We start from the raw sequence: 19,643 nt of genomic DNA, 5'->3' as shown, positions 1-19,643 counted from the left end.
GGGATGCGTGATATGAAGATCTTTGAGGCGTGTTTTAAAATGCCATCTGAAAACACTACAACAATAAAATAACTACTTGTTGAGTTTATACATTACAATTTAGCTTTATTAAATGTAGTTAGAGCACTCGTAAGGTCAACTAAGGCTTGAGAACACTCAGTCCTGGCCAAGGTTAAATGCGGATAGCCTTTTTTCTGGGTGTCTACGTGCTCATATTTTCACCTAAAAGTAATGTATGTGTGTTTACTTTAAAAAATGCAACTTAATCTCCGAGCATTTATGCCCTTTATCCCTCAAATAAACAGCAGATTTTCTGTTTACTCATCACTGATGTGCAGGGTGGTCGGATGTGTCATGTTTCTTTCAGTCGCATCATAACTGGCAACAAATTGCATCAAAACTAAAACGTGACAGCCAAAAGAGTCTTCCCTGTCTGCTTTCAAACGCACGGGGAAGTGCGCTGAGTATTTTTGATGTTCTCATGTTCGCCTGTCGTGACGCTGCGGTCGACCAAGAACTGGGTCCATATCCCTTTAAAAGAAATCAGTGATGCAAACAAACTGTTTTGTGCGCGGTGCTCGGGATACAGAGTCGCGCCAAAGACAAAACTTTGAGTAACTTTGCTGACCAGCACCAAGTTTGCGCTTCACTTCCCAGGACGCCACCGGCTCGCGAGGACGGCTCTTCTCTGGCGTTTGAACCGGAGAAGTGCATTTAAAAAAACAGAAAGAGAGCCAGAGTGGATCGGGGATGACCCGAGGAGCAGCAAGACTGAGACTGAGTGAGGAGTTTTTCGGCTGGCTTATTTTTATTATTAGAAAAACGCTTTGTCTTAGTCACTAGGTTTTCTGGCTGGCGCCTCTTAGATTCTTCAAATTAATTCAGGACACATAACCTGTTTCCTCGTGTTAGCTAATTATTTGGGCACCACAAGCCGGCAGTTTGCTCTGATGTGATGTATTTATTTGATTTGATTTGAGCACATGCTTTGGGTTTTGGGAAACTGTGAAGGTTGGCTGAGAAGTAGAGTCCAAAACTGTTTTCATTTCTATTTGTGCAACGCAAAAATCTGTAATTTAAGCTGGTTTTGTCTATGCCCGTTTTTTTCCCCGTGGGAGACATAATTTTCTTGATTATTTTTTCTCACTTGTTAAATACAGGCTTTATGAATTTATTTTTTGCAAAGCAATAGCGGTGAAGCAGCACAGAAAAATATTTTCTTGGAGTTCACACAGTGCGCGTTTCCACGGCTATGCCCAGCTCCTATTTGCAGAGATTTGCAAAGTGCACCATCACATGCTTCCAGCTGATTTGATTTAAAATAAAATTCTTGCTTTGTGATAATGCTGCTTCTGTTTAGTATTTTTACACCATACCTGAGCAGCACCTTCTGCTCCCGTCTAACATCTCCCCAGTCACAAAAGGGCCCAATCCAAACAGTGAAAGTTGGGAGTGAAAGATGTAATTAGACAGGCCACTCTCACGCTGCGATTGTTTCTCACTTGTGAGGGGAAGCGCAGATTAATGTTGAGCGCTAAATAAGCAGCACACAATGGATTCACAGACAGGCCGCTACCGCCTGGGCTTGGCCTCTAACCTCATAGCAAAACAGGGATGTCTGGAGGAAATGACACCATTTCAGACTCTGAATTATAATAGGGGCCTTTGTGCACTAAAAATATGCACATCTAAACGAATCTAAGCCCGAAATATTATTTGTCTTTAGAGTGAAAGAGCGTCCACTAATATCACTCCATTGGCTCATATTGTTAAAGCGTTTTTAAACAAAGGACGAGATTTGTTTGAAAGTCGGATTTGGAAATAATGACTCTTTGAGCTATTTCTCAGTGCTGCTTCTGTGCGGTGCAAGGAAGTCATCTCAGCCTGGTGCAGTTTTTAGACGAAAACAAGGTTTTGACTCAAATCTGGAACACACATGCTTATTTCTTTATGCTGTACAAACCCATAATCCCGGTCATTGTGGGGGTTCTGATTCACTATTGTCTGCCCACTTTGGACTGGCTTGTTTTGAGTATGACTGATGAAAAGACAAAAGGATCGTGCTCTGTTTTAGCTCCTAATGATCAGTTATTGCTTTGCCTGCTGAACATTTCTGTGGTGCTGGATGCTAACGAGACTTTCTGGTCGACCTTTTTCGGGTTTTTGTCAAATTATATTTTCCAGGACGGTCTGATCTGGTTTATTAGGGGTTAAAATAGTACCATACAATTCAGTTATCGACATATTCTCATTAATACTTTAAATATAGGCAGGCGTTAACTGACATCTATAAAGCTGTGTTTTATTGGCATGGTCTTTTATTCATGTTTGCCTGTTTTGGCACGCTTATATGCCAGAACAGCCAACGAGAGCTGCTATATTACTTTCTCTGTTTCGGCTCTTGTGGTGATTTGGTGGCGCCATTGCATTTTCTTCAGAATGCGCTTTGTTTCCCTTATTTACTGATTTGTAAAACGTGATTTTTAAATCACAAGCCTTAACGACGGTAACTTATCATTCCCCCCTGCCTCACCAAGCCTGGGCCCAGACTTTCCACACGCAAGTAAATGCTCAAATTACTGAACAATTACAATTACTTTATTTTTGCTCGTGCTATTTTCAGTCAATCAACTTATAATCTTATAGTTACTGTTATAACCTAACCATTGTAGTACAGGGGTTATACCTTAACCCTAGCTGTAGTTTTTGTTCAAGATGACTTTTTATATTTTGACAACAACAACAACAACAACAACAAAAGTCCACTGGTCAAAGAGTAGCAGCCATAGAGCCAGAGACAGCTGTTTTTTTTGGGGGGGGGGGGGGGATAATAATTTTCTGGCGAGTCAGAAACATCCCCTGCAACCATTTAACATTTTGAACACAACATGTGAAATATTTTCATTTCCTGGACCCTGTTTGCCATCATTTGCTCTTTAACACGCTGCCAGGTAACCTCCAAAATAGCCTCCAGCAGGCCCGTCAAAGCTCTAATCAAAGATATAAAGATTTAAAAATTCTTGATCCCGCTATAAGGATTTTTTCCTCTCACATATAGGCTCAACATTATTCATTTAGCTGGTTAGCTTTTCTTGAATTCTGCATCCCGGGTGCCGCCTTATGGTTAAAACATAGCCTATAAAATGGGCATTTCTTATGATTATATTCTGTTCTTGTTCACGGAAGCAGGAAACATTGATTATTGTACTTGTTATATCTGTCAGGTTCTACTAAATAAGTGAATGCTTCCGTTTTCTTCTGTCTTTTTGTTTGTCTGCAAAAAAATAAAAAAAGCATTGGGGCATCTCTTCTTTTGCCCTGAAAGGGTTAATATTCCCTGTCTTTGAATGCATATTTTGCGTGCAGCGTATATACACACTAACCAGGTGTGTTTCATAATCACTTATAGCTCTATACCCCTCCCTTCTACCTCACACGCGCACATACACACACGCATATATACAGACATATACCCCTCCTACTATTATAATGTATCGCATGCATTGTGCGCATGTGCCCTGTCCTTGAGTTCCTATAACCTATTTTTTTCCTCTGTATTTTTCTGGGTAGGATTGTCTTATACGTCACCAGCGCTCAGTACTATGGAGTACTACAAAAGGTGACGCGCAGAAGGAGGATTTGTGAATGGACGCCGTGATGTGTGCCAGCTCACAGATCAGAGGGCGGTGGGCCCTCTGCAGATGCACCCCCTCCATCACACCACCCCTCCCTCCAGATGAATGGGGGTCTCTAATATCAGCTCTGTCACCATTGCAGGGGTCTAACCAAATCCTCCAGCTTCCTGTGCCTTTCAAAACCTAAAAGCGCCTCTCTTCTATTTGATGATCCTGTATGATTTTTTTCTTTCTTTTTTCTCTTTTCTTTTTTATTGTCGTGGTTTTGTGGGCCTAGAAGCTCGCTGCCCACTCTTTTATTATGGGCCAAGAGCATGGCAGCCGAATTAGACTAGATTGGAAAGCTGGCCGAGCTGCATTTAGTGGGCAATACAAAAAGTCAATCAGTTTTAGAAGTGTGGTTCATCGGAATATAAAATAGGTTAAATGGAGGGACTTGACACCAGTATCTATTTTTTCATTGTTTCCCCGGAATTTTCCAGAATCGGTCTTCGCAGTGTTTCAGATATAACCATAACAGGATAAATCCCAAAGAAAAGAAACACATGGATAAGAAACAAAAGCAGTTTTTTGGTATCTGACATAGATACATGGATACAATTGTAGTAACAGTCTTTACAAAACTGCCTTCTTGGGCTAAAATACTGTAGGTGTTCCTCCAAGTTTACATTGTTAGATTTTTAAAGCAAAATCATGCTCAGGTGGTGTTTCTCTAAATCCGTTTGATTAATTTTATGCTCCCTTTTTCCTGTGGAAAAAGCGCAGTATGTAATTTCCACAGCTGCTTATTCATCACAGGCTCTATGTAGATGATGTCTATATAATTTTTTTCCCGTGGTTTGATTGTGTTTACAGAGAAATCCTCTAGAGTCGCCACGTAGCGGACTTTGGGGCTGGCGAATCTTCTGCTTTCAGCCCTTTATAGGTTTTAATAACTCTTAATCCGTCTGATCAGTCTGGCGTAGATAAGTCTCATTTGAATTTGGATTGTTCTTAAGAGGCGGGTCGTATTTCTCCACAGAAGTCTACAGAGCTTAGCACAAACAACCGCACCACCCTGAGCGCAATTAAGGCTTCAGCTAAATTAGATGAAGGGTAATTGAATGCAGCTGACTTCCCATCAGCAAACTCTTGAATTAATACAATGAATAATACCAGTTGATGGTCACTGATTATTATTATTATTATTTTATCTGTATTTTTAGGGTAAAAAGTCAAAAAGTACATTTTCTTTTAGACACGAAGCAGCAACACTCCAATCTTTATTTGCATCATTTTAGAGAGGAAAAATAGGCAAAACTTTTCTTCTTTTCAAGTTTTCTCTTTGCGCATAAGAGACACAGATTTGGAGAACTTACCTGTGGTGCATACTGTGTGGGTTGCAGACATATAAAGCTTATATCTTTGACAAATCAAATTTCTGTTCTTGCCAATCAGTGCCACTCTGGATTGTTTTGCAACTATTTAACTGTTTTCTGAGCGGAGGGGGAAAAGAAAACTGCATATGCTTACTGTGATCCAAAGTTGTTGTTTTTTTTCTTTACAAGAGAGAAAAATAACATCATTCTGATCCGGAGATTAAGGTTTAAAGGAGAAAATTAGATTTTAAAATATAAATTTAAGGACAACCAAAATCTATAGCGAACAGAACAACCATCTCTAAGAATGAAACTCTGAAAAATAATGCAACAGATATATAAAGTACACCAACAGGAATAAAAGTTTGAACAGAAAAACCTTTCCTTACAGCGGCTGCAAGAAAAAAAATTCCTCATGCATTTAAAAAAAAAAGCATTGTCCACCTTCTTTCTTCTATTTCTCAGAGACACTCTTAATGACCCATAGTGCCTCATTAACAGCCATAAAAGATTTTTTTAAAAAGGTTTTAAAGTGAAAAAAAAAACAAAAAACTTCAGGATGCACGCAACTCTCGCTTTGTATCCCGTTAAAGATCAGAATTTCCTTTTCCTAGTGTGCTTTTGTACTTATATACACATCAGAAAATAACACTGTAAAGATCCTCATATCTTTAATAATAACTGGCTATTTTTCACAGAGTGTAAAAGCCTCTAAGGGTCCGCTCTGTAATCCTGTAGGTACATAAAGCGCACAGTTATCTGCGTGACGCTCAACTGGTGTCAGGCCCACAGAGCTCTTCTCCTACTGTAGTTTTGTGGCTGGTCTGCGGGACTTTTCACGTGTCGGGACGTCTTACTTCGGACAGCAAAGAATGAACTGCACGTGGTGGCTATTTCTGTAAGGTTAATGGGTTTACATTCTCAGTCATACAGAACAAATAGGCTATGGTGTGGGTGGGGGTGGACAGGTTCAGTTTGAGAGGGACCAGAGGGGGGGGGGCATTTATGAATGAAAATGTGCCGCCAAACAGACCTCAAAGCAAAGCCAGTGTAATGTAAAAAAGAAGAAGAAGGAAGTAGTGTGTACCTTATGTTCAATCAGCTCAGCTCGCTGGCCCCTAAAGTTTTTTGGGGTCCTTGATTCCCCTGTGTGGGTCATCCGGGAAGCTTTGCGGTTTTTGGATTGTCCGCATGCCTCGTGCACCTGTCTGTCGCGGGGAAGCAAGGAACAAGTGGGACAAAGACAGGTGGAAATCACTTGCTGAAACTCATATTTGTTCTTTGTCGTTATATGAGCTAATTAGATTTTATTAGAAGAACCTCACGTCCGCAGGAAGTGCAGTTAAACGTGTGATCGTTTAACTGCATAACCAAATCTGTTAGTTTTATTTCCTTTAAAACGACGAAGAGGAGAAATTACTCTTAAATTATGGCAAAATCTATACATATATATTTAAAAAATAAGAATAGTACAAATCTTATTCGCGTTTATGTTAAGCTGAAAGTAGATTTACCCCGGCCAGTTCGGATTTTGCGTCTGGGCAGTTAAAAACGCCAAACCCACAAGTTAGATGTAATCATATCGCATCACAGAGATTTTAAAGTTACACATTTAGTGCGAGTAGTAAATGCTAAGGGATTAAATCAAGCATCGGCATCAGTGCTTCTTCATTTGTTCACACCGAGGCTCTTTCTAATTGCGAGATACAATTTAAGTTATGTCCCCGCGTCCAGCAACTTTAATTATAGTGGGAGGAGGTCAGTCATAAGCGGATATTTGACCCGGCTCCTTGTGTGGCATCGCGCCCTTTACCGTTAAAGTCGCCAAAATAGTTCTGGACTCCGCTGCATGTGCACCCAGTCCCACCCAGTGCACCTGAGTTGTTTTTACCCCCCAGTAACTTATATGTTGTGAATTCGTCACCTACCAGGAGAGGGGCTCGTCAAAGGACATTTTAGACGCAAGAACTTTCCCAGATGGGTTTAGCCTGCCAACTTTGTGCATTTCTCCGGAGCGAAGTGGATAGACTGCAATCCTGTTGCTTGAATTATGCTTACGCGTACTAATGAAGACTAATTAAAACATGACAAACATCGACCTTTAGTGCATTCTAAGTAGGGCTGCAAGCATGTCTTAGATTACTGGTATATGGAAATGAAGTCTGTTAGCCTATTTGACAATATACACACGTGCGACATACAGTAAGACATAAGCAGACTGTCCACATTAGTTGTGCCTAAATCTATGTGATCTCTTTCTAAAATCACGCAAACGTAAGGGCTTATATATATGTATATATGTTTTAATATTGTAATATTTTAAACGTGCTTCATTGATACAGCTAATGGCCACAACCAGCTAATCTTCTTGAATCTCAAATCCACATTTTATTTTTAAATGAATCTCCTACTATTTAATTCTTTTTTTCTTTCTTTTTCTTTCAGAAAACTAAAGAATACACACGGATATTGACCTGTGGTGTAAATTGTAGCCTTCTCTCTGTTTGTGAGATGTTGTTGTCTGCCTCCCAGGATAGATCTCGCAATGGAAATGCTCACCTTGATTTATTCCATTACCTTTTATTCAGCTGTTATTAGTATTATTATTATTACCCTGGTCGATTTACAGAGTCTGATCTGGGCGCTAGGATGCACTGGGTGTGTTTAATTTACACTGGGAAGGATTTGTTTGGATGGCATGCATAATGTGCCATCACCTGAGGTTTATGCTGTCATTTTATTATTGTCCTGCGGTGGAAGAAAAGGAATCAACTGGAATGGCACACAAGGCTGAGCATGTTGACTGAACTGATAAATCTCACACGACACAAGCACTTCTAATGATGATTCTGTATCAGTCTGTTTAATGTTTTTAAGCGTTCATACTTTTATTTGTTTGGGGTTTTTTCCCCCCGTGATTTTACCCAGAGCACTGGAGGAACTGCGACCAAAAAGAGAATCACAGCCACTTAAAGGGAGAAAAGGTGTGAATGGATCATTTCACCCTCAGACAGGAATACGCAGAGAAGGCAGAGAGCAGCCCGAGACTGCCATTTGAATGGATCTGAGAGGTAATTTGAGCTAAAATGGAGTCCACTTCTGAGCCACTCACTCAGCCCCCCCATGGCATCCACTGTAATTCATTATTCCTGGCCGGCACTGGGAGAGGCAATGAGCGAGGGCAGAGGACAGGAGTGGACCCAGCTCTGGTGTAATGAAGACTCAGTAGACCTAAACCAGTCTCGCACACACTCGCACACGCACTTGCACACACAAAATCTTTCATTATATTTCAGAGAGAGCAGGACATTAATGCCACTGAAGACCTTTTGGCAGAGAAAAAAAAGTGCAATGATTTTCTCCACACTCAATCCATTTCATTGACCTTTTCTATCATGCATGTGACTCTGCCCGCTCACTGCACTGTGAGATAAATATTCCAAGGATAATATTCCTCTGCTGTTTTAATAAATGATCTTTCTGAATCCAAAGTTTTAAGAGGCTTTAAGGAGAATATGAGCGTATTTGTAATTACTTTTACTTTTAATTGCCTTTATTTTTCTTCATGTGCTGTGTTTTCTTGCTTTCTCAGATCGCAACACTCCGGTTGTTCTTTGTTCGACGCCTCTGAAGACTTGTTTTTTCTACATTTCCATACAAGTAGTTAGGTGAAAACCTCTACATAGATGAGGCCCTTCCAGACCTTCCTGTTCCTTGTCCTTCCACTAGGGGTCTATAGATGTCCTGTCCAGACAAGCTGGGAGGATAAATACTGTCATCTGGTGGTAACAAAAGCCATCACTACTGGGTAATCTGGTACTATACTGCATGTTTTCTTTCCCCAGAATATATGCATCTTAATATCTTTATCCACTACCACACCACAACGCGGTACTTTACAATACATTTAGTTTTTTTAAACAACAACACTAATAAAGTAGTCAAGATTTCATTTGTCTTTGTCCTGGATGAAACAAACAGAAGTTTAGTGCCACAGGTGGAGCAGGAAATAAAGAAAACAGTGCGTGTAACAGCAGCTCACAGATTTTAAATGTGTGTGACAGCCCAGGTGAGATGACAGGCGCTCCCCCAGACGGGTTTACCACAGAGACGCGTGTTCAAAGCGAGGCAGGCCACCAGCGTTCAGTGAAGACAAAGTCAGAAGTTATAGAGGAGAGGAGAAGTTCAGCATTCAAATGTTTAGATAGGAAAAGAAAGAATAAACGTGAAAGTAGCTGATGGTTTCATTACATTTTTTCAGATTGTAGATGCAGATGCATTAGTGTGAGACTAGTTTTTCTACTAAGACAAATCTGAATGCTTGCAAGACTGGGGTAAGAAAGTGATGAAAATAAAGTTTTACTACAAATTATGCACCGAGTTATGAACATTTCTTGTTAAGTTTGAACAGCTGTTTAAGTGAAAAGATTTCTAAAGGAAACGTTTATTTTGATGGGCGGATCTGCTGAAAATGGTCACAACCCCATAAGATTAGTACCTGTTGGTTTAATGGTTTTTAATGTATTTTATAATTATGCCTTACGTGCACCATTGTGATATGTAAAGTCTTCAGCTGTTGCATACATTTAGAAGTTCCAGCAATTCACTAATACACATATTTAAAATAATAATTTGGCCAAATTTAGTCTATTCAGATACAAATAGAAAGAAGAGCTGTAAAAATTGTAAACATCTTCTAGTGACATTGTAAAGGCCATCCTGTTTGCAAACTGTTCAATGGTGTATTCCTGAAATGCAATACAGTGAAAGGAACAAAACCAAATCTGAAATATAATCCAGATGAAGTGTAAAGTAGCACAAAATAGTAATACTCACTGCCTTCTACACTGTTGAGGGGCAGTAAACGAAAGAGAGCAAATCTAAAGAAGCAGTTTAGTATAGGATTGCATCTTCTTTCTCAGTACACATCTGAACACCACCTTTTTTTTTTCCTTGAAAAATTTAGTTTTTGAAATATTGCCTCATCACAAAAAAACTCTCAAAGGCAAATATATTCAAAAGTGCCAACACCACTAGAGTTGCTCTGAATTCCTGAAGCCTTTTTCTTCGAGTTCGAGCTGCTTTTTTTTTTTTTTTAAATCTCCTAAGAACTCATAAAAGTGAGAAACTAAGAATTACTATAAAATTACAGAACCACACAGTGCAGCAAAGAACTATTATTATTATTACATTACATACATATTGGCCTTAAACTCTGCTGTATCATACTGTTATATTTTAATGGCAATACCACCGGTGTGTTTCATGAGCCAAACTCGTACTCATACTTCTTCCATCGTGCCAACTTATTCTGGAAAGCTGCACTAATCATTTTCCACTTTATTTTGGAGTCTCTCTTATTTTCTTTGGGTAGTTTAAAACAAATATATATCTGTACAGTGTATTTTTTTATATGAATATACCTTCTTGTCTTGTTCTTTCTGCTGCTATATTTTCCTCCTAGGACCAATAAAGCTATTTTTTAAATCTGATTTTATCCATCTTGTATACCGTGATCTGTACTAAACAGACGCAGTAAGTGAGACTCTCATTTCAAGAGACACAAAATTGCAAAGAGAATGAAGTTAAATACAAAGTAAACAAGTTAAATTTGCCATACTCCAGTGTAGAGTTGTAAATCTTTGTCTTCATGTTTGCTGGCAGTTGACTCGCTGCACGAAATGCGAGGCCAAGTAACACAAATTTCAAAGTCAAAAAAGTGCTGCAAAGAGATGATAGCAGTCTGCCGGAGCAAACCTATAGGTGCTGTGAATCAATATATCTGATGTGCCCTCGCTTGTCTTCTTGCCTGGAAGGAAGGATAGAGAGACGGAGAGACGGAGGGGAGGGGGCGCTTTTGGCAATGAGGGGGGTTCTCTAATGGAGTCTTTCAGTTTGCTGTGGCTGGAAATGAAAGGAGGTTGAAGCCTGGCCAATTATTCTGCCTGAGAAGAGTAGGAGACTGAAAGAGGAGGGAGAGGAAAGAGATGGCGTGTGGCGCCGTTGCCCTGTTAGAGGATGGGTAGATGGATGGATGGATAGATGGGACAGAAGGATTGATGGAAAACAAAAACAGATGCATGCAAGTATAGAGGGACTTCCAGAACGAGGGATTGATTCAGAATAGCCCACAGCCATTGGCCCCGCTCCCAGAAATTTCCCCCCAGTGCAAAAGGTTAACTGTCAGTCCCCCGCTAGGTATAAATAGAAGTCTGCCCTCCAGAAAGGCGTGTTCAGAGAGGGGGTAGACAGAGGAGGGGAGGGAGGGCAGTTCCTCATGATCCCAGTGACACACAGCAGAGGGGGGTGGTTTCAGGGTTTTTTGGTGGGTTGCAGAGGGTCTTACAGAGAAGAGGAAGGAGAGGGAAGATGCAGCCAAAGACAGTACAAAGGAGGGGACAAAAGAGTGTCCTCATCTATTCAACATGACCGTGACAGCAGACACAACAAATGCCATCATCAGCACCCCAGAAAGCTTCATTCCAATTAAGCTGCAGCTGCATTTGACAACCAAATAAAATCTGCGGGCTAGTGTCTTACTGGAGCTGCAGAGATGTGTAATTAGGCAAGTGTCTAGTAATCAGTTTAATTATGAATGATGGTATCAGGTTCATATCACCACAGGGGAAGCTACAGTGTCTGTTATTTTCAACCAGATAGCATCCGTATGTCACATCATAGCAGTCACAAAGTCCCTCCAGTCCCACACGCGAGTAACACAATAAAATAAAAGAAATCACAAAGACGTCTTTGTCAAGTGTTTTTATTTTTCACTTAAATCCAAAGTAACAAAAATGATACACAGCTGAATTATCAGACGCACGCACACACACGGAAACTCTAAAACATTGAGACAGAAGGTGCTTCACCACCTCAAAACATAAAGCTTCCTCTTCAGTTTTAGCACACCTGAATGTACGCAGATTCGACCTGAAGTGATCTGCCACAAAAAAGGATTTAAAAAAATAAATCAGGTTTCCTTCAGTAACGCTACTAAATGAGATTTTTTTAAACAACAGTTTGACACAATATATTTTTTTATGCTGTCTCTCTGGTTAGAGTCATTGGTATTGACTCTGAAGGCATGTAATCTCTGACCAAAGCATTGTTGTTTACAAAAAAAACATAAGAAAGAGAGGATATTATTGCTGTTTTGAATGATCCACACTGCATATACTTTAAAGTTACAAATATTTTTTTTAGCCTTTGTCAGAAATAATAAATAAGGAAGAATAATCGGCTCATGTATGGTCTGATTGCACTTAATCCTCTAGACCCCCAAACACTAACGTACTGTAGGTCTAGTATGGTAATAATACCTGTCTGATTACACAAGCAAGCCATTATACACACAAGCAGTAATGTCATTATGTTCTTTACAAGGATACAACTAAACTGTAATAGTGACAAAAGCACTACATTCTATAATACACAGGCAATCACAGATTGCAAATCTTACGTAATAACGTCCCGTCCTCTCCCATTTTAACTGGTGTCTGTTCCCAAACTATCATCTCTAGTTTGAGGATGCTGTTGAAGTCGAAAACATGTACGATCCCACAGTAAAGTGTTTTTCCAAATGGGAATATAAGGTCCATTCTATAAAAATGCACTGGAAAGGTTTTTTTAAACTGCTAGTATACCTGGTACATTCTTTCAAAGCATGCTTCACCTCTATGGTTCATCTCAACTCCCAGTCCCGACTAACGCTTCCTTTAAAACAGTCCTCTCTGTCGTTTTACAGCAAAGACAAGCTTGATAACTGATTAAAAATAATACTATTCGCTGGCAAAAACAACTAATTTCCATTCTAAAAAAATGAAGCAGCTTGAATTTTGTGCTTCAGTGATCTTCACTGTTTGTGAATATATAAAGTTAAATTGGTAGTCAACTCTTGGCGCCTTCTTTAATCATGTATTATAATCAAGTGTTAATAAATCAGAAAAATGATTTGCTTTCCTGCTGGGAATAAGATGAGAAAGTAGTTTCCCCAAATATTTCCCAAGACATTGAACTAGTCCTTCGAAAAATGTGAAACACCGTTCATTACCATACATACATTTAGTTTGGGGGCGGCGGTCACTGGATGCTTGGAAAATAAATACTTCGATTTGGTTTCATTGGGATTCTACATTGGAAAAAACAAAAGGATCTCTTTGTGCGAGCGAGCATCATTTTGCCCACTAGAGCAACACTTCCCTTTTATGATCATACAAAAATGAAAAAAAAAAAGAAAGAAAAGAAAACATCATAGCACCCCCATCATTTCTTTTCTGCCATTTCCAGGATACAATCACACCCAGGAGCACGCGTCCACTTCATGAAATTAAACCCCTCTCCTGTTCACTTCAAACGAGGACACACACACACACACACACAAAAAAGGCAAGGGCTGTCCGCCTGTGTAGTGTGAAGGAAGCCTTAATGCTAATGGAGCACAACAGAGGCGGGAAGGGGCTGTTTGGCTGCAAAGAGATGCAGAGGACATGGCACGTTTGATGAGGGGCTTTTCTGACCTGCACTTTTGTCATCTGAGCAAAAGATGAGGTCGTGACAAAGAGTCTTTCCTCACATCATTCTTCTCGTTCCTCACAGAACGTATCCATTTTTTCTCGGATGCTCTCGCCCGGTCGTCCACTAATCAGTCCATGTGGGGTTTCTCAACACCACCCTGGAGAAGAAAAACAAGACCTATGTTAGTTATATATATCAATCAATTTGTAATGCAGCAACAGGTTAATACTTGTATTTGCTCACAGTATAAAGGTAGCATGTTTTGTTGATCTGACTGATATTAGAATCAGTTCCCTTTTTCTTTCTCCCCAATGGCAACCTAATATTTTGCAGAATCGAGGGAAGAAAGTACTTCCTTCTCAACATCGGCTTGTTTTGTTACATGCTTAATCACCTTATTTGCTCATGAGCTCCTAAAATAGTTACATTTATCAGCCATTCAGCTTAAAATCACAGCTAATGTGTAATAAAGGGTGTTTTTTTCCATGGTTAATCCAACTAAACAGACTCTATCACTGTCATTTCCAGAAAATAAAACAAAAAAAGGTCTCGTGTGCCTCCTGATTCTTCTCATAAATGACCCACTGAAGCGAGTGAGCGAAAAAACACAGAACAAAACCACGAGTTCAGACTTGTGCCAACATTCCTCAGGCCTCATCACGAAAACAAAAACAACAAGTAGCAAATGACCCTCTGGTCAGCAGAGTCCAGACTGGCTCTGTGTCTCACCACGACTGTGAAAAACAACAGCTCTTAATCTGCTTTCACGCTTTCAGTGAGTCAAACTGAGGCAGTGATGGGGACTGGTACTTTACAGACAGAATGAGGTGAGGCTTCTGGGCAGAAGCTTAATGAAGACATCAAAGCTGACTTGCTGGGATAATTATGAAGGAAGGGGGGCGTCCAATGCTCTTTGCACAGTTTTAAACCATTTGACAATGCTATCTGCTGCCGCGCCTCAGCAGAATAATTGCAAATAAAGCATGTGTGGCGCACGGGAAGCTTTTGAAGTCAGCTCTTTAGACACAGAGCAGAGGCTGATAACGATAAATGCGGAGGGATATTTTGCGCAAATACGACATACCGAAAACTTTTCAAACCATCGACGCAGAATCGCCACTTTATCCTCCAACTTTTAACATGGCCAATTAGAAAAACCTTTTGGATCAAGAGAGTCATGTGACTGGTTTCCACTGAAACTTGAAGTTTTGGTAGCTCTTTAAAGGAACAGTTCATCTCAAAAGTGAAAATTAACATGTCAGCATCCAACCTCATCCCTGCTTACACTGTATGCTGTTTTACACATAAAAGACAATAAAACTCCAAATATGCAAATGCTCCTTTTTTTTTTAAAAAAACCCTTAATTCTGAAATCTGCAAAATTTAGTAAATAAGCGAGAAAACCTAGCTATCTGACTCCAGAATATATACAATGGATTCTACGGACTTAGCTATAGCCCCTAAATATGATGATCACAGGACAGTAAACAGTGGTTTCTTGCAGTGAGTATTGGCTTGTTTCAACTGGTAATATTCCAATAAAGCCAGGTAAGTGTTACCTCGTGAAATCAGCACTTCACACAAACATCAACATATCAGTCTGAACCTTCAGTTAAAGGATGACAGTGTGATCAAGACTTGCAGACTTTACCATGGCTAGTTGGCGTCCTATGTTACCCACAGTAACACCGCCGGAGAAGAATATGCATGGGAGCCAGGAGCGTACGTACAGGAAGTCTGGAGATGTGTACCTTAAGAGAAAAAGAGAAAAGAAGTCACACTTCAGAAAAAAATAAAAGTTAAGAAAGCCATCCCAAGCACAAGCATGAGTTGCAGTTATTACCAAATCATTACCTCCCTTCATCCCTTACCTCTGGTTTCTATTTTGTAAAATCAGGATGATCTGCAGCTGTGTTTTTCTCTCTCTGCTGTACATTTTTAGTTATTATTGTATTGGCTAACACGTCACTGACTTCATTCCATATCCTCATACCAAAGCTGGGTTTACTCTCACAGCTGGATAACCAACACCCACACCAAACACTGTAATTTTAGTTGTGGGTGTAATAAGAAATAAAAGAATAGTGATGACAAATCACTGCATTAGTTTTGTTTCCTCAGAAAAAGATACTCAAGAATGTTTTTGTTCCACTTTTAAAGGCTTTCCCTGAACACCCTGTTGTTGCTGATAGAGAACTTACTGGTAGACTCCATTGTAGACCAACAGCTGTGTGATCACAGTAGCTAAAAAGGCAGTGGTGATGCCCAGTCCGAAGCCGCTCCTGGACCGGTCGAATGTCCACCACAGACCCAGGGACAAGGCCGCTAGCGTTAAGGAGAGCTGCACGTTGTTGTCGAAGTCTAGTTTCTGTGTTCCGGGAAGTTAAGGACAAAAAAATCAAACAGCACGAGGGTAACATCTGATTATTTCTTACGCAAATATTTGGCCACCAACAAGTTGGACCACCTCTTTTTGCAAAAGGATAAAGCAGATTACTGAGCTGATGCAGACAGCAGCCAAAATTGAGTTAATTACTGGTGTACTTTTCCACTCTACTGTAACAAACAATCACAAAAGTAGCAAAAGTGCATTTGAGAGGTGTACAGGACATGGTGAAAGGATACAACACTGGCGTGGTTGATACCGACGAACACAGCGATACACCTCATGACGCTCGCCCACTCCCTCTTGAACTTGTGCGGCTCTCCCAAGTGGCTGTCGAGACAGGGATACAGCAGGCCGATAACAGCTGCAAAAAAAAAAAAAAAAAAAAACACAAAAAAGGGAACAAACAGTCTTGAATTGTGCCAGATAAGCAGAACTTCTCTGAAATAAAAATAGGGCAAACTGTGTCATAGAGACAGACTGCTGAAGGTGCATTTCCACAGTTAGTTCCACTTCAAAAATCCCCACATGAGGAATATGCATAAACATTAGCTTTAATTTTAAAGTTGTCTTTTACTTTTTAAGTTTGCGACTTTTTAATCTAACTCCCTACACACTGTCATTAAAAGTCCAAGAATTTGTGAAGGAAACTATGTAACCACACTATTAGAATGTAAAAAGTGGACACAGTGGATATCTTACAAGAAGAGGTGGAGGAGTTACAGGAATTAGTACCTGGGTCACGAGAAAATGAATACGAAACCATTTTGACATTCGATTCGTCACTTAAAAAAACAAAACTGCTCACAGAAAGCACCAGATGCTCTTTAATAACAGCCTCTTAGTCAGAGGATTTACTTTACCCCTCTAGCTTTTGTTAGTATATTTTTCACCTTATTCAGGCTCCAAGAAGCTTTTATGTGAGAAAATACCTCATTTGACTCGTCATTGACAATCTTTAGCTGCAATCCTACTAAGAATAGCATGCTTAGATGAGGCTGAATCAATTGTCCTGGTGAACTGATAGTTGACCGAATGGGATCTGTGGCAGTTGCTTGTTGTGGAAACTGAAATATCATCTGTTTCTTGGACTATTTATCAAGCATAAGAAGACATTTAATGACATCACTTTCAGGTGTGGGAAAGTAAAGAACCATAAGAGCCATAAGCCTACATCTCTTATTTCTCAGTTTGTTTCTGTCCTGCAGCATGCAATGACGAGAGGAGGGGGAGGAGCCCAGCATTTACGCGCTTCTTTCTTTCCCTCACTTCCCTGTTTCTGGCCTTAAAAGTACCTCCCCTCTCAGCTCACCCGTTATGACACCATCCAATGAGCTTGCAGCTCGCCTCGTGTCCGGCTGCTACGACCAATCAGAGCGCAAGAAAAAGCAACATCCGTTCCAAGCCATTTTTTTTTCTTTTTGATAACAGCCAGACTTAATGATGCCTTCAAAACTGATAATTAATATGAAACAAAAACAAAACTGAAAGGTGATTCATTGTCATCTGATCATACAAATGCTCCTGACAGTGGTGATGAGAAAAGGGATGTGCTTCTGCTGTATGCGGTTTAAATTTCTGCTGCTTATTATGGCAAAATCCAGCTCACAAAGGGGGATTTCCTGACCATAAGAGCCCATTTTATATACACAAGCGGTAAAACGCACCACATATTATTTAAAGTGTCATTTTCTCTTCATAAGGGAAGGCTGTTGTGCTCCAACTCCTCCCCTCTCTGCATTCCTTTGTCCCCAAATTAGCTGCAAACTACTGATCACCCGGGTAAAACTACCCTTGCACGGTCGTTTATAAAGTACCAAGTAAGCTTGATAAAATCAGCCTTTTATTCACTCACCGGCTCCTGTACCGCAGCAAGGTGGGATCCACCATGCGGACGAAAACAAAGTTGTCATCACCTCCTCGGGGAAGAGGGTAACATTTCTTTGTATCTGGAGCAAGTTGAGCACCAGGGCCAGGAACACTCCGACCGTGAAGAGGACGACACCCCGGCGGATCAGGTTGGCCGTCCGGACGTCCTGCAAGGAGATGTAGGCACTGCTGAGCACCGATGTGATGATTGACATCATCTCTTCAGCTCTGGATGCCAACCAGTTTGCGCCAGAAGATGGGTGCTTAGTTTCGGTCTTTGATGAAGTGGAGCAGCTCCAACAATGCTCCTCCAGCCTGGGCATTTGGCACTTTAAAGCTAAAGAAGGAAACGAGACAGTCAACACACGAGTGCCACTGTTTTCACGTTGAAAGAAAAAATCGAAGAAATTGTTTTAAAATTGTTCCGGCTGCTTACCTTGATCTCCAGACGTCTTCAGAGTCAGCTCCAAGCAGAATCCTCTTCTCCTGTTCATTCGCGCCTCGGCAAGCAGATTTAAGCCAGGATCCCTCCTCCTCGTTTTCCTGCTCTTTTACAACAAGTGAACTGCAGTCACGTTGTTTGTTCACATCATCGTCAGCAAACACACGCAGAGCGAGAGAGAAAAAATACACAGTGCTCCTCCATTCCACCGCACAGACCTCATACCACCGACGAGAGCTTCCTCTGCAGAAAACAATCACAGCTGTGTCGGGTGAGAATCGGCAGCCAATCAGAGCGCGGCGGCTGATATGACGTGACGCCACCCCACCGCCCACTTCGTCCGGGACAGACGCACAAACAGGGAGGCTGGAGAGCAGAAGTGAAAGTGGAAACGCCAAACAGCGGCTCTTTAAAAAAAAAGCCTTTATTCTCTCTATGATAGTTTACAAGAAAATATAAAAGAAATCTAAGAGACAGAGGAGGCGTTTAAAAACATATGGAATAAAAGTAGTAACTATGACTAAACTACCACAGTACCACAGCTGTAGCTTTAGCTTTATATTCAACTAGAATATTACTCATTTTTTTAAAGATAAATGCGTTTACCAGGCAGATCTCAAGCTCCACCTCGCTTAGGTGTTGAATTATTCACTGATATTCTCTAAACAAACCCTGCTTTTCTTCGTCTGTAACTAAACAAACAGCAGTCCTCTGCACCCTTATATATAAAGCCTTTGGGAAATGGGGTCAGTGGCACAGTTCGTTTGTTTAAAACAAAAAAACAAACCGGTAAACTTTGGGTCACTTTTGAGGAGGTGTGGCTTGGAAGGAGGCTCGGGAAGGCGTGTAGTGCCAGCGCACGTCTGTTAGAGATAACGTGTATTCTGAAAGGTTCAATACCCCGATCACATGTAGACTTTTGGGGCTCGTTCGACAACAACGCGAAAACGTGTTTTGCAAGAATCTGCGTTATCCAGTCGGTCGTGAGTAGGTCAGTACAATAACAAACACCCTCCTGCTGGATACGTGCAGCAGGACACATGCAACTACCGGAGCACATTTTGCTTCTGAGCCCGAGGAAAACCTCACCTCGCACGTGGATGAAAATCTACTCCCGTGCAAGCTTCCTCACTTGTTGTGTTTCCAAAAAAGATAAATCAAACGTTTCCAGTTCTTTTCACTTTGTGAAAGCCCCACAAAAAACCTGAGTCACATTTACTTAATAATAGCAGCTTCTGGCACTTAGAAAGCAATACCATGGATGAATCATTTCTTTATGCAAATAAGACTTGGAAAAAGTGAGTTGATGCCTCATGACCTGGAGCAAATGTGGTAAACAAAAACAGAGACCGTATCAGTGTGACAGCATTTCATTTCAATTAGGTTTAATTAAATATATTTTTTTGGGGTGTAATTAACAGTGCTCTTGATATTTTGGG

The 19,643-nt window shown here is 40.6% G+C and overlaps 2 protein-coding genes across 7 annotated transcripts in view; one reads left to right on the top strand and one right to left on the bottom strand.

Moving 5' to 3' along the window:
* LOC146380411 (uncharacterized) overlaps window positions 1–12,126 on the top strand; it is a 37,779-nt gene extending 25,653 nt beyond the window's left edge. For 3 of the 5 annotated variants that reach the window (XR_014801303.1, XR_014801302.1, XM_084939463.1), the window contains one exon: window positions 3,571–12,126. Coding sequence is in view for 2 of the 5 variants with exons in the window: in XM_084939463.1 (XP_084795589.1) it covers window positions 3,571–3,623 (53 nt within the window). In the remaining 3 variants the exon portion in view is untranslated. The remainder of the gene's footprint in view (window positions 1–3,570) is intronic. The other 2 variants (XR_014801300.1, XM_084939462.1) reach the window with 2 other exon arrangements.
* Window positions 11,741–18,927, bottom strand: insig1 (insulin induced gene 1). Of its 2 annotated transcripts, XM_084939459.1 has the most exons (8): window positions 18,811–18,927; window positions 18,423–18,570; window positions 18,199–18,310; window positions 17,749–18,099; window positions 16,133–16,257; window positions 15,709–15,875; window positions 15,159–15,258; window positions 11,741–13,664 (listed from the first exon to the last, which is right to left on the bottom strand). In XM_084939459.1, exons 3-8 carry the CDS (start codon window positions 18,254–18,256, stop codon window positions 13,635–13,637), a joined length of 831 nt encoding a protein of 276 aa, XP_084795585.1. In that variant the 5' UTR covers window positions 18,257–18,310; window positions 18,423–18,570; window positions 18,811–18,927; the 3' UTR covers window positions 11,741–13,634. The 2 variants fall into 2 exon arrangements, with proteins under 2 accessions (XP_084795585.1, XP_084795586.1); XM_084939460.1 differs by lacking the exon at window positions 18,811–18,927 and having other exon boundaries at window positions 18,423–18,604.
* Between the last annotated feature and the right edge of the window lie 716 nt (window positions 18,928–19,643).

This window comes from Perissodus microlepis, chromosome 9, assembly GCF_051167445.1.
Source record: "Perissodus microlepis isolate ML-2025 ecotype Zambia chromosome 9, ASM5116744v1, whole genome shotgun sequence".
Taxonomy (NCBI): Eukaryota; Metazoa; Chordata; class Actinopteri; order Cichliformes; family Cichlidae; genus Perissodus; species Perissodus microlepis.
Note: the sequence above shows the minus strand (reverse complement) of the source record. Positions and strands in the feature narration are given on the sequence as shown.